Here is a 14,510-nt window from a genome sequence, read left to right on the forward strand (position 1 = left end):
GAGATTCCCAAATAGGGCAGAGGGTGCTGGAGGGGGGATACAATTGGGGGGGTGCTGGAGATTGTGTTGGGCCCCCTGGCCGAGACACACACACCTCCTCCCTCCCCAGAGCCCAGCCCCAGCCAGGGCCAGAGGGAGAAAGGGCCTGATGCTGGTCAGATCAGGCTTGTATGGAGTTTCCTGTAAACTGCCTCCTTCAGGGTGTGCTGGGAACTGCAGCTGCCAGGAAGTTCACCCTCTCAAGGGGTTCTCAAACTGGGGGTCGCGACCCCCAGTTATGGGAGGGTCACGAGCTGTCAGCCCCACATGCATGCCAGTAACGATGGCATGGCGGAGTGGGCAAGGGGGGAAGTCGTCACTTTTGTGGGGGGAGGGGGGTGTCATCACAGCTTGAAATATTTTCAAAATGGGTCCTAGCAAAAGAAGTCTGAGAACCCCTGCTGTGTCCTCTGAGTCTATTTGTGAGCCAGGAAGCAGTGCTCTGCAGGGTCCAGTGGCCCCTAGTGGCGGCCAGCAGTTCTGCACTGTCAATTCTGCATGAAAAAATTAAATTCTGTGCAGAACATTAATTCTGTGCAAATTCTGCATTGCACAGTGGTGCAGAATTCCTGCAGGAGTAGATAATCGCTGCAGTCTGTTTTATGTTATCTAGTGCTTTCTGATGAGTGTTTAATACCAGTCAGACTTGGTTATCATTTAGCTACAAAACACGCTCTGTATATCTAAAAGCCTGCAGAATTTTTCAAACGAAAATTAAGCAAATTGAAGGCTGGATAACTGTGTGTTGTTAACACAACTCATGTCAACAGTAATGCACTCAAGCTTCATATAAAGTTAGCTACAGAAGTACTAAAGCTGGAATACCTCACACAATTGTTGAACTGATTATTCCAGCAGTAAAGGACATGACAAATGCTAGAAGAGAAGCAAGGAAAGCAATTAGAAATTATTCCCCTGTCAAACAATATGGTATTTAGCAGAATATGTGACATGAGCGATAATATGGAATAACAGCTGGTGTCTTGCTTGCAGTTGTCTTTATGTTGCCTTGCAAACCGACGCATTGACAGACATTGCTGGTATGGCTAATCTTCTTGCTCATGTTTGGTATATTTTTAATGGTTGAAGACTTTTTGATTTGTCATCCTTTGCCCACATGCACAACAGAAGATATTTTTTGAATTTTTAATAATTTTTTTACAGACAACAGTATTCAGTGGGAACATTGTGTTGGTCTATGTATTAATGGAGCTCAAACAATGACAGATAAATTGAGTGTAGTTGTCACCTGACTACATCAAGTAGCATCAAAAATGAATACATAGTGAAGCATTAGTGGTGAAAAAAATGTCAACCGAATTAAAAAGTGGTCTTAAAAGATACGATTAAAATAATTAATTTTTTGCAATCACGTCCTATGAATGTCACCTGACCAACTGGGATCTAATATTAGTGCATTCAGGAATTGACACAACATTTGTTCAATAATGATAGAAAGGCTTTAATTACTTCACTTATAAAAAATAAGCCCCCAAGCCAAAAGTCCACTATATATTAGCTGCAAAACCAATTTTCCTCATCAATTCAGGCAAGAGGTGGTGGTTTCAATTCTTGACAGCTTCTCTGAGAGCTTGAATCCGTAATCCTAGAAGAAAGCTGGGAGAGATGACTGTTCTGTGTCTGGAATGATTTCTAGGTCTTGAAGCACGCTTGCTGGTGGGAAAGGATTGCTTCCCTCTTTATACTCAGTGTTTTCAAAGCATCTTTGGTAATTACATGAGAGAATAAAGGAAGTGAAACAAAAACAACAGGGGAAAGACCTACATGTTTTTACTCAGTTCAAAAGGTGTTAGCCTCCTGGATTTTGTTTAGTCAACAATCCAACACTTGTTTGTCACAAAGTTCCACCCTTTCTTAGCAAAAGGGGGTTCGGGTTTACTGAGTTGAAAATTGAGTAATAGTCCTGAGGTGCCACCCATCAGAAAATAGGATCATAAGGTATCCTTAAAAGATATGGAGCCACTGAGGTATCGATGAATTAATTACAGAAGATAATGTCATTAGGGAGACTGGTCAGTCAAGAGGGGCCATTAATCACAGGAAAAGCAGTTACCTTGATGAAATATTAGACAATGCTTAAAGAAGAAAAACAGCACATGTGTGATGCAATAAGAAGCAATCACTTCTTTAAAAAAGGATTTCCAACCACCATCATACTTTTGCAATATGTATCTTATTAGTAATATTTGGTAGCTTCATTTAATAATTAGACCTAGTCTAGCTTGAATTTCATAGTCTACAATGATTTTGTGCAAATTTAAGATTATTTGACATGGGACAGTGAACGCTCACCATTACATACACACAGAAGTCCTTTGGTTAGCCCAGGGGAAGGTATTAGCCCATTTCTTCAAACTTCAGATATTGGTGTTTTGCATGGATTATTCTTTTGAACCATCTTAAAGATAAAATTTGACTATCACTGCTGGCACACTTGGCAGACATATTTTCTTGGTTAAATTAACAGAATTTAGGTCTCCAGGGAATAGCAGTAATCATGTTTGGTGTGCAAGACAAAGCAGAAGCCATGATAAATAGCTTTAGTTGTGGTATCATCATATAACAAATGACAGTTTTGACTGTTTGCCTTTATTAGATTCATTTTTGTGTGAAAATGATTTAACTCTTGATAAAAATGTAATGAGTAACATTCTTCAGCTTTTTGTAAACCTCAAGGATAACTCCCAAGAATACTTTCCTGTGAAGACTGATTCCAACAATTAGATTCAAGACCCCTTTGCCGGAGATGCAAATCCATCAAAGGACTGAGTTTGAGGAACAGGAGGAATGTATTGAATTGTCATGTAATGGAGATTTGAAGATGGACTTTAAAAAGCACTCATTGATCTAATTTTGGCTGCCACAGAAGTCAGAATATCTAAGGCCTACTCTACACTTACCTGAGAATTCGGCGGCAGTCGATAGGAGATACTCAAGCTACATAGAGTAGCTTGCGTAACTCCTGTCAATTTAATAACTTCTGTTTTGTATGCCATCTTCACTACGCTGCGCTGACGGGAAAAGCGTAGCTGTCGACACAGCGCTATGCTTTTTCTGGAGGTGGATTTTAATAGATCAACTTCTGGATTGATTGGGTCTTCACTTCCGCTCAATCAATCCGGATCAATCAAATTTGCCACCGTCAGTGTGTACATAAAATGAGACTGTCAGAGCTGTTACATTTTTAATCCTGTTCACCACTACTTGTATGAAAGTGGTTTCTCAGCACTCGTTTAATTAAAATCAAAATATAGACACAAGCTGGATCCAGAACAAGATTTTAGGCTGAAATTTTCAAATATTGCACTGAATGTGTCAAAATTGTGTTCACAAAAGCAAGCCCATCCATCACATTGGGAGTAACATAATATGTTCCTTTTATTTCAGTTTTAAATTTAAATTAGTTTTAACCATAGTATTTTTCATGTTTATATCAATACCTATGATTACTTAAGTGTAATACTATGTTTATGACTATTTTCCATTATATTCTAATTGTAACACCTACCAATACTTTGATACACAGTTTAATGGTTGCAATAAATAAATAACTTGTAACTGAAGACTGCTTACCTTTGGTTACTTTGTCTTATTTTAATTACAAAAAGATTTTTTTAAAATAATAAACTAACCTAACTAGTAGTAGAAGAAACAATTTATGTCTTAAAAAATGAAATGGATCTGGGAAATGTAGTCAAATCCTTGGCAGAAAATGGGGATCCTTGGCAAAAAATGCTGGGTTAAGCATACAGAAGAAAAGGATGTTTGGAGGAATGCTGCCAACTTTTAGAGTGAAATGTTAGTCCTCTTGAAGTTAATGGGAGTTTGCCATTGACTTCAATGAAGCCAGGATTTCACCCTTATGCTCCAAGGGAGCCATGCTAAGGTAGTTTAAACAGGGCAAACTGCAAAGAATGGGGCAGGCAAAGCCCTAAATAGTGGTGGTTTTCCTTCCATAAGTTTTACCAAGCCAGCAACAAACAGCTTCTGATGACCTCATTCAGTAGACAAAGACAGTGTCCTTAAAACTATCCAGCCCTTTGGCTAATACCCAGACAGCCAAGTCAAATATGATGGGGATTACTGAAAATCTTTATCCATCATATGTAAAGAAGTTCTACCAATCCCAAAGGATCGGACACATTACCAAACAGGTCAATGAATAGTTCAGATCTTACCCAAATACACGCTTAAAGCCAATGCTTATGAACTAAACTGATATTTATTAAAAAAGGAAAGAGTAATAGTTAAAAGGTCAGTATACATACACAGAAGAAAATAAAGCTGTTAGGTCAGCTTCAAAGTAGAGATGATAACTGAGTTGCAAAGTTCTTAAATTGCAAAGTCTCTGAAATTACCCAACAGCTTGGGGGTCATCAGTCCTTGTTTAGAGCTTCTTTGTTAGAAATCCAGTCCAGAGAAATGAAGACTAAATAGTCCATGCACAGAGTTTGTTCAAATTCCCCCATGAGAGTTAGCAGGATGATTCCAGGCCAGTTGCTGGGATCCCAATCTTGCGATCCAAACTTTCCCTGACAAGCTTGGATGGATTTGAGATAAAAAGGATCAGTCCACTAGAGTCTTTTATAGATCCATGCAGGCTGACTGATCTTCTCAACAGCATGTATCTCCTTGAACAATTAATAGATGATTACTTGTGGCTCTCTCATCTCCTATGTCCTGTGCACACCGGTAACTAGTTACATTAGCACAAGGTAATTGGCCATTTACAACCATTCACAGGTATTTACCACTTAAACTTCAGAGAAATAAAAACAAGTGTTGTTACACCAAAGGTCCATCTAGATATTATATTCCCTTTTGATCTCTTCATAATTCATATGAGGTATGCCATGTCAGGTACCACTAGAAAGGTTATAGTTTGCTAAGGGTGATGATACGCTTAATGTGCAAGTGTCATATTTGTATTGGAAGTTATGAATATGTTTGATGTATCTGCATTTCAATTTGTGCTGTGTTTTCTGGGCGACACCCCAGACAGGATGGCAGAAGCAATAAGCTGCTTAATGGCCCATTAAGGGAACTCAAAGGTACAATAAACCCAGGGAAAGAGGAGAGCCAAGGGGCTACCATCTTATGAGTCACCAGGACTTACTCGTGACCCCTAACTCTATCTTATTTCTGTAAATTTCCACAAACAGCACAGAAAAGGGACATATAAAGCAGCTGCATCACATCCATTCCATATGGTCTTCAGTCAGTCTTGTCTCTTCAGTCTGTCTTCACCTACCTCTGGATCAACTACTCATCTACAACTGAAGCTGTGAATTAAAGGACACCAGACCCATTCGGATATTGGATGTACATCAGAGAGACTATACAAACTCCACAATTCTAATGAAGATCTGATACATATGGACTTTCAAATCATTGGTATGTATCTGATTGTTTTAATCATTTTTCTTATAGTTTGTTTCTCTGCTTTTATAATAAACTTTTAGTTTGGATTAGCTGGCAGCATGATATTTTGGGTAAGATCCAAACTTATAAAGATTTGGTAATGTGGCTGACCCTTTGGGGTCAGGAGAACTTTTTTGGTAAAGAGCATAGAGCTTTAAATAACTTATCTGTTTACTGAACCTAGTGACTGTTTGGGGGCCTGAGGCTAAAATGCAGTAAAGGGGGTTGTGTATGTTTTGTTTTAGCTTCTTGATAAGCTTGTGGGGAATCAGAAGCATTGTTTGTGACTTCAGTGTCATCCACCAGTGCTGGAAGAATCTGCTCTCCTTTTGCAGCCTGCCCTGACCTTGGCATTTTCAGGTGGTCTACCCTAGGCACGGACGGGTCACAGGAGGGAAATAAAAAATTACAACAAAATATGTATTAAATATTAGCTGTGGTAATAGAGAGGGAAGTGGTATGGCTAGAAGGCACAGCAAATGCCGATGGCTGCAATTCCCAGTTATGCCAGTTTTGTAATCTCCCTCTTCTTAGGTTGGCCATGCACTGGACCTTCACATTGTCACTTTCACACATTACCATGTCTCTGATATCTTGGGATCAACACAGCTACAACAACTCTGCATACCTTCACACATGATATACACTCCCCACACCCTGGCTGCTTCCAGTCAGGAGTGCCAGCTGTAATTAAAAACTTTCCAACAAACCTAACCTTTCCCCCATTTTATTCATAGGGGGAAGTGATAGGACTTTCCAGACTCTAGAGTGGAATTTCCCTTTCCTGGGGATCCAGCAAGATATAAAAGACAAGGTGAGTGAAAACCCATGCTGTCAGAGGGGTGTAATTCATAAAGTGTTAAAAAAAATGTTGAAAATGGCTAAGAACTTAAATATTGGCCAGTAACAGATCATGAATCCCCCCTGATGATCTAACCTGGTGATAGTCTCAAGGAAAAGATCTCTCCAGCATGCTTGGGGCTGTTTTCATCCCTTCCCCCTGACTCAACCAAAATTTTAGGCTTCAAAACGACAGAGTCCTGGATTCTCATTATTTTATATACGGATTAGTGTATTCCTAGCAGACAGTCCCACAACCATTTCCTCCAGGCTCTAGCCCCTGAACTGCGAGCTCAGTTTCCTCCTGCGGGGGATTGTCCCCGATTTGTTTCGGTGCAGCTGCACGTAGGGTTGCGCTAGCAGAGAAGATGCCCGGGGGTGAGACTGGAGATTTGCAGGGTGATGACCCCAGGTGGGGAGGGGAGGTTTATCTGGGAAGGAAGCGGGGACTGCTTTGTAAGTACAAAGCCAATGCCCGGCCCCGCCGCAGTTTCCTTTCCTCTCTCGGAGCCGCCCTGCAGGGGAGGCGGAGAGTTAATTTCTGAGAAATGAAAGTGAAACCCGCTCAGTGCTTGCGGGGCGTTTTACTTCATGTGAGGGGCCGGATCGATTCCTGCTTCACCCGGCGGGCCGCGCCGCTGGGAGCGGAGCTCGCCGAGTCATGGCCGGGGAGGCGAAGTGCCCCTTCCCGCTGCTGGTGGACGGGGACTGGGGGGGCTCGGGGCTCCCCAAGAGCCTGAAGACCAAACTCCAGTGCTACTTCCAGAGCCAGAGGAAGTCGGGCGGGGGGGAGTGCGAGCTGCGGGAGCGGCCGGGCCAGCTGCTGGTTTGCTTCGCCCAGGAGGAAGGTAAGGGCCGGGCCGGGCTGAGCGCCGCGCTCTCTGCTGCACTGCGGGTAACGAGCGGGCGCGGCGCCGGCCCCTTCCCGGTGGGGGGCTAGAGAGAAGGCGGGGGCGCTACACAACTTGGGAGGGGCGCACAGCGGCGAGCCCCGAGACAGGGCCCGAAAGGTCGCAGCGGGAGGGTCGGGCCCCCGCTGACGCCTGGCGGGAAGAGAAGAGCCCACCCCCACGGAGCCGCCATGGGCGCGGCGCTAGCAGCCCGGCTGGGCCAGCCACTGGGCGGGAGGCGTCTCCCGCCGCGCGCAGCCGCGCCCACTGCGCTTCCCTGCAGTTCGGCCTCGCGCCCGGCCTGTCCCTGTGCCACCCCCGTGCCCCTGCCCGCCTGCCGCGAGCTGGGCGCCTTCCCGCTCCGCCTGGCCGGGGCCAGTCATCCCCCCTCGCCTGGTGCCCTGGCCGCGCCTGCCTGCCTGCCTGCTCCTCCCCCGGGCGGTGGTCCCCCTCCCCCGTTTGTTGTTATTGCCCTGCCCCGCCTTGCTTCTCTGCTGCTGGTGGAGCAGCTGCCCTCAGAGCTAGACGAGGGGGGAACAGCCCAGCCTTATCTCTGCCAAACTTGCCCTGGGCTGGGAGAGCGGCTGTACTACCCCTCGTACCCCCCACCCCCAGCTGCTCCTGCTAATAGGTGTATTCTAAGCGAGCCTGTATCTAAAAGTGCTGCTCCAATTGAATAGGCGGCTCCTGTCTATAAAAAGATACCACCAGGGTGAACTCGGTCACTTTCCAAAAGCCGGTTGCGAGTCCTGGCAGGTTTCATCCCTGCCGGCCTCGTGCCCCTGGAATCAGAACTTCCCATTTTTTCTCCCTCCAGTTCTGGTAGGAAATACCCCCCCTGAACCAGGGAAAGGGACTGACTCTGCAGAGGAAAGTGAAAATGATTCTAGGCAGTGCTGCAGAAGCTGAGCAGGGAAGGAAAGAGAACAATTCCCCCTCTCACCCCCCATCGTTTGTTACTTGTAACTAGGAGGGGAGGAGAGGTCAGACAGAAGTGTGATGTTGGAGTCAGTAGGGTCCCTGTAACTCCTGTGTGGTCTGGCTGTGCTCTGTTAAACAGTTCCTGAGTGTCCCCCCTGAGGGGCTGCCTTTCAGTGCTGGGTGAAATGTTTCCTGCATATATACAAGGGGTAGGAGCCTTTGCTTCTGTCCTGCGTAAGGGGCAGTGTGTAAGCACGTTGCCCCATGAGGAGTCTTGGGAAGAAATTATGATCTGGAGGATGAGGAAAGTAAAGTTACTGCAACCTTTTACAGGGCAAAACTCGCTTCCCTGTTATCAGCCCAGCTTTGCTTGTCAAAACTTTGTGGGGGTTGGAGCCACAGTTCTGCGTCCCATCGCTGTCTGTCTCCACCATTCTGTAACTAGTTGCTCACAAGCAGGAGGTTGTATTGGCCTCCACATGCCTGACTCAGGGACTGGATGGGTTGCACAGAGGTGTGTAGTAAACCTTCTACCACGCTTCCCTGCATGGCCATGTTTGGGCCAGACTGTCTCTGCCACTAACTCTGTAAAGCACTTGCGATGAAATGAAAGTGCTATGTTAATGTAATATCTTATTATTTATTACAAACATTTTCTCTGCACAATTTACACTTGCTAATGATAGATGGGCCATATCTCCTGAATGGAGAGGAGGTATGTACCCACTCTTCTCTTCCTGCACACACCAGATTGAGTAAATCTCAGACTTTCTGATGCTTATGCCTTATGTTCTTTTGTAATATTTGAACTTTACCCCTGAAGGCTGTGCTTATTTTTATATCATCTTCTTATTAAAACCTTTTATTTGTCCCTACCACAATCCTGCCACATATTTAACCTTTACTTTGAGCAGATCTTTCTTTTGTTTGTTTTGTAAGCAAATGATAGATGGAGCCAGTCATGCAAAAACACTGTACAGGGAAATACATGTGTTCTGGCTTCATGGCACATTCTGTATCCAATATCAAGCATGGATTAATTCTCTAATGCGCTCTGAATGATGCCATGATACGTTGCTATGCACAGTGGAAATTCTCTGATGGTTTTCCCTTGTAATGCATTGACCAGATCCACTTAACATCCTAAAAGCACAAATATTTATGCTCATGCTTAACTTTACACACATCAGTAGTCTTATTAGTATTATAATAGATACACCAGTCACACTGGGACTCCATTGCACTGAATAATGTACGAATATATAGTAAGAGACACTTCTTGCACTGAAGAAGTTACAGTCATAAGCTCTGATAATGCAGACTCTTACTTACGTGAGGTGCTTTAAAGACTGGTGTGATGACAAGGTCCCTTCCCCAAACTGCTTGCAACCTAAGGGCATGATCTTGCTTGCCCTGAAGTCAATGGAAGCAGAATTAGGCCTTAACTAGACAACATGCAAACAAGGAAAAAGAAATGGGAGGTAATGAAGAAAAGTTTTATTGAATGAAGTTAGGCCCTTCGGGCTAGTGCCTTGTTTTTTTAAATGTTCTTATTTAATTGTTGGAGTTTGTTGTATGATTTAGTAACGTTGCTCAGCAGAGAGGAGTAGTTTTCCCAGTATTTGGTGCATGGACCTATCAACTAACATCCCTTCTACCATGATTATAATAGTTTTCTTTATTTGTGTTTTAGTGAGGCAGCGAGTTCTTAACAAAAAGACCCATGAACTTGACTGGGCAGAAAAAGGAAAATTAAAGCTGGTTGTCATGCAGCCTGAAACAACAGGTGCACCCAAAAAAGATGTGTCCAGGGAAGTGCCGGTTTCTAAAGAGGTAAATAAATATGAAACAGAATCCTATCTTGCAACATCCAGAGCTTTGAAATAATAGCAGGAATGTCACATGCTGTTTTTAATTGGTTTATTGTCCTTTTGGTTTTAGGAATCCAAGACACGAAGCAAACCCCAAGAACCAGGTAAGCTTTTGTTCAAACCAAAAACCAAATCTGAACTATTTAATGTGTTTGTAAAAAAAACTAGAATATTATTTGTAAGAAATTAAGCTTTTTTTTTTTTTCTGTGTAGAGGAATGATGTATGGAAGATAAAAACTGCTTTTAAGGGAGAGAAAACTTTCTGCAATGACTCCTGACTCTTGGCCCAATCTAGAACCTATTGAAGTCAATAAAAAAATCAGAAAAGCTGAACTGCAACCTCTGTAGGGATTTATTCAACAGAAATTCTAATATATGATTTTTCCACCTAGATTTGGGTTCTGCAGCCTGGTTGAACGTAGTTATTCAGAAAGGCCGTTAATTTTGGGTATGTGTAGTACATTACAGCTGGAAAGTGATCAAGCTAGCTTGCTAAAACCAGATATGTAGCCACTTACAGCAGGAGGGGCTACCCATCCGTATGATTCCATCCCAAACCATAAGTACATACCTCAGGCAGCTAATCCCTCCTGCTGCTTATGTCACTATGGACACACTTCTATTTTTAGTGTGCTAGTGCCATCACAGCTAGTAGGGGTATGTTTCCTCAAGCTAGAATTTACAGCTTGAGTTCCAGTGCAGACAAACCCTTAGAAGGGAGGAGTGTTTTGGAGTAATCAGTGAATTTTATTATTTCCTGCTTTAGGCTCCTCTCTGGCTCAGATGCCATGTCCCAGTCCAGCAAAGTACTTAAGTACATGCTTAACTTTTAGCAATGTGAGTAATATCATTGACTTCAGGGGAATTATTCATGTGTTTAAAGTTTAGCATATGCTCAGTTGCTTTACTGGATCAGAACCCATAATGCTTTGCTCCTCCTCATTAATTCCTGAAGAAAAGTTGTCTTCTTTTGTTGCTGTTTTTCATTTACTAGAGGTGAAAACTTGTTACTCTTGTGAAAGCTCTTTTTCTCCCCCAGTTTTTAATCATTAGCTCTGAACTGCAGCAGCATAGCCTGTTCCCTTAACTGTTTAATTGCAGTTGGGCAACAAGGTGGGTATGGTCACATCTTTTATTGGACCCACTTCTGTTGGTGAGAGAGAGAGAGAGGCTATGGAGCTACACACCGCTCTTCTTCCTGAAGCTCTGTATAGCTTGAAAGCTCGTCTATCTGGCTAAAAGAAGTTGATTGAATAAAAGATATGACCTCACCTACCTTGTCTCTATGTCCTGGGGCCATCATGGCTACAACTCCACTGCACACAATGATTGCTGCTGAAAGTTCCAGGTGCCTTCAGGCACCAGCTGTGCTTCTTAATGGGTTTAACAGTCAATCCTCATCTGTGAAACATCAGTGGAACATTGTCAACACAACAGTTGCCCTGGAGAAACAATATCAAAGCTGTTAATGCAGTTCAGAAGTTAAATTTATTTTTATAAATTTTATAATGGAAAGATAAAGTAAACAGTGACACTTTAAAGGGACACTATCAAAATTGTTTAGCCTTAAAATTAAAATTAACATGCTACTCTTCAACTAATCCCTTATATCTGTGTCCCATGGTAAATTTTTAAAAATGATGTTTGCTTTGTCAGTTCCACCCATCAACACCTGAATTTACTGAGAGTCCCAGAGAAAACAAATTTATGCATAAAGGATCTATTGTTTATTAAAAGTACTGTTTAGTGAAAACTACCAATGGATGATGATAGCTTGATATGAGCTAAAATTTCAGTAATCAATGGCCATATGGCTAGGTTCTCAGTGTGAAGTCATACATATGAAACTCTCTTCAGTCCTTGTGAGCTGTCCATGACTTGTAAACACATCACCACAGCAACATTTCAGGGCCAGATTGTGAGGTGGATTCTCTCTTAAAGACTTGTACAATCATCAGAAATATCTGTTTAAACCTTTGGTTTTTAGGATTGTTTCAATCCTGTGCATATCTGCATTTTTCTTGGCCTAACCAGAAAGGTAATTCCACAGCACCTTTTCTTTAATCCACATTGAGGTCTTTAAAACAACCCTCCCATTTGATAAAATAAAGCTCCTTAATTAATCCCCAGTAATTGAATGAAAATTAAGGAGCCTCTTGTGCTGCAGGACTTGAGAACTCATTTGGTATGCAGTTTTTGTTGCAGGATATTTAGCTAAGAGAAGGGTAAGGCTCTCACTTCCTATTAGTTAGCCTCTTGTGGCCCCGCCTTGCATACTCCTATATGATAAGTGCTTACTTGTGCAAGTAAGGATTATTCATGTAAGAAAGGGGTCATAGTTTCAGGCCACAAATGCAGTTTGGCAGCTTTCATCATTTACTTTCTACCTTCCATGTTGTTATTATTTATTTGTATTATTGATCAGGGTCCATAGTGAGGCTTCTCATCACAAAAAGATTCTGGCCGACAGATCTTTTGTTCAACAGCATCCATTTTGCATGAGCAAGAATTCACTTTAAAGTGCTGTAATAGATTGCAGGGGCTCATAGCCATGTTTCTGATAAGGTGGATGGATACAGTTTAACAGGCTGTCTGTGCACCAGTTTGTTTTTAATATGATGCATCACAATTTTTGACGTGTGGTATTTTTGAGTGACATAATGCCTTGTTTGAAATAAAAAGATATATCACAAGGTATAATTCTAAGGTAAGTGCTATCAAAGGAGACAGCAATCACACTAGATTAATTCTGAACTCTAAAACCTTTGCAGTTGAAGGAATACTTTCAATAAGCACCAAGCACTCCCATTTATTGAGCCTTATTGGGATTTTTTTTTTTTTCAGTTATTGAAAGCCATGTATCTTTTCCAGTCTGCTCTGATGATGGGATTTCCGTGTCTGAAGAGCAGGAAGAAAGGACAGGTGTGTCTGCAACTTGTTAAATAGGACAATCACAAATTCTGCTCTTGCATTAATTGATGGTTTTCATGGAAATTTAAACTATAACAGCTTCATGGAAAATTAAATGGCTTGTGGTGTTTGTTTAATGCAATGTAGACTTAATTTCACGAGTCTAAAAAATACAGACTATCTGTTTTAAGTTGCCACAGTCCTTGGGTAGGCTGCCTGCTCTTTCCCTTCTCGGAGTCTCTCTGACTATACCCCCATAGGTGTCAAGCATTTAGCCTTCACCTCTTTGAAAGTGGAGTTGCACAGTTTGCCCACTCTCCAATCAGGGCCTGGGTTACAGCTCCTTGTGTATCAACCATGACTAATGCAGCAGGCCTAAGTGGGATTGGACCCTGTAAAGGTTTGGCTTTGGGAGCTTGTGATGGCATACATTCGTAGAGAGACAGAAATCACTTCTTCAAAACCAAGCGTGATTTATTTTTGCCCAGAGTGACACAGCACTTAGAAAAGTGGATTCAACCAAGACATCTGCAAGCACATTCCCTTACCTGAGATTAACCTCTCTATCAACAGCTCAGGCAGGTCTGGTTTATTCCCCCGTCTCTGAGTTGTGAGAACCAGCCTACGCTGCTTGCAGCCTGTCTTAGGGCTTGTCTCCACTACAAAATAAAGTTGACTTAAGTCGATGTACAGCCACTGCAGTAAATAAAGTGATGGTTCACATCCACACTTGCTCCTTCTGTCCGTGGTGCGCGTCCTCACCAGGGGTGCTTCTGCCGACTAAAGTGGGGCATGATGGGACACTGACAGCTGAAGCCTGGCAGCCCTATGCGGGGCTCGTTGTTATACTTATAAAAGAAAAGACTAGCAGGATCTTATTCAGGGGGACAAGCAATATACCACGTTTATTGTAAATGTAAGAATATAAAAAAGCAGTCACATTCACACACACATTCATACCCAAGAAGTTCTGCAAGCTGGTGTCATATAATTACCAGTCCTTTTATGCGTTGCTCAAGCCAGCCTAGTGGCCAACTAGGCTGGGCACGAAGAGGCAGCTGGGCCTCTGTCAGTCGTGAATCTGATGCTCCAAGATGACGACCATAGAATGAACCCAAAGGTTCCATGTTTTTACCCCATCTTTTATACTTGCTGACTCTCATGTAAGTCTATGTGTCATGCTGTCTCCAGGTTCAGTATGGTTGTTAATCACCCCCTAATTGCAAGTATGACTATTCTCTTATTTCTGTACTTTGTCTGTTCCCAAGGGCGGATCTTCTATATTTTAGGGTTGTTTATTTGCACTTTAGGGTAATTGATATGCATTTTTCAGCCTTCAGGCTTAGGAAGGCAGTCAGCAACTCTCCTTTGTGTTGTCAGAGCAGGTTAGGCGCGCTCTCTCTCTCTCACTCACACTCAGACACACACACACAAAGCACCAGGAGAGGGGAGACAGCTATGAGCCTGCACCAGGCTGACAATGGGGCTCTCAGTGCCAGGGTGAGGATGGCCCAGCTGTGAGCTGGCGCCCGTCTGACAGCTCGGTCTGTCAGCAGGTGGGGGGTGAGTAGGGCTGACAGCCAACAGGTGACGTAG

General features: G+C 43.0%; 1 protein-coding gene across 1 annotated transcript in view; it reads left to right on the top strand.

Annotated features, from left to right (window-relative positions):
* Positions 1-6,741: 6,741 nt before the first annotated feature.
* LOC137153803 (protein mono-ADP-ribosyltransferase PARP14-like) overlaps positions 6,742-14,510 on the top strand; it is a 41,030-nt gene continuing 33,261 nt past the window's right edge. Inside the window, exons 1-4 of the mRNA XM_067549592.1 lie at positions 6,742-7,169; positions 9,826-9,965; positions 10,074-10,107; positions 12,849-12,926. Coding sequence (XP_067405693.1) covers positions 6,983-7,169; positions 9,826-9,965; positions 10,074-10,107; positions 12,849-12,926 — 439 coding nt within the window. The 5' untranslated portion in view covers positions 6,742-6,982. The remainder of the gene's footprint in view (positions 7,170-9,825; positions 9,966-10,073; positions 10,108-12,848; positions 12,927-14,510) is intronic.

The sequence above is a fragment of the Emydura macquarii genome, unplaced genomic scaffold (genome assembly GCF_026122565.2).
Source record: "Emydura macquarii macquarii isolate MOO-44397 ecotype Brisbane River unplaced genomic scaffold, CSIRO-AGI_Emac_v2 contig_1253, whole genome shotgun sequence".
Classification (NCBI taxonomy): Eukaryota; Metazoa; Chordata; order Testudines; family Chelidae; genus Emydura; species Emydura macquarii.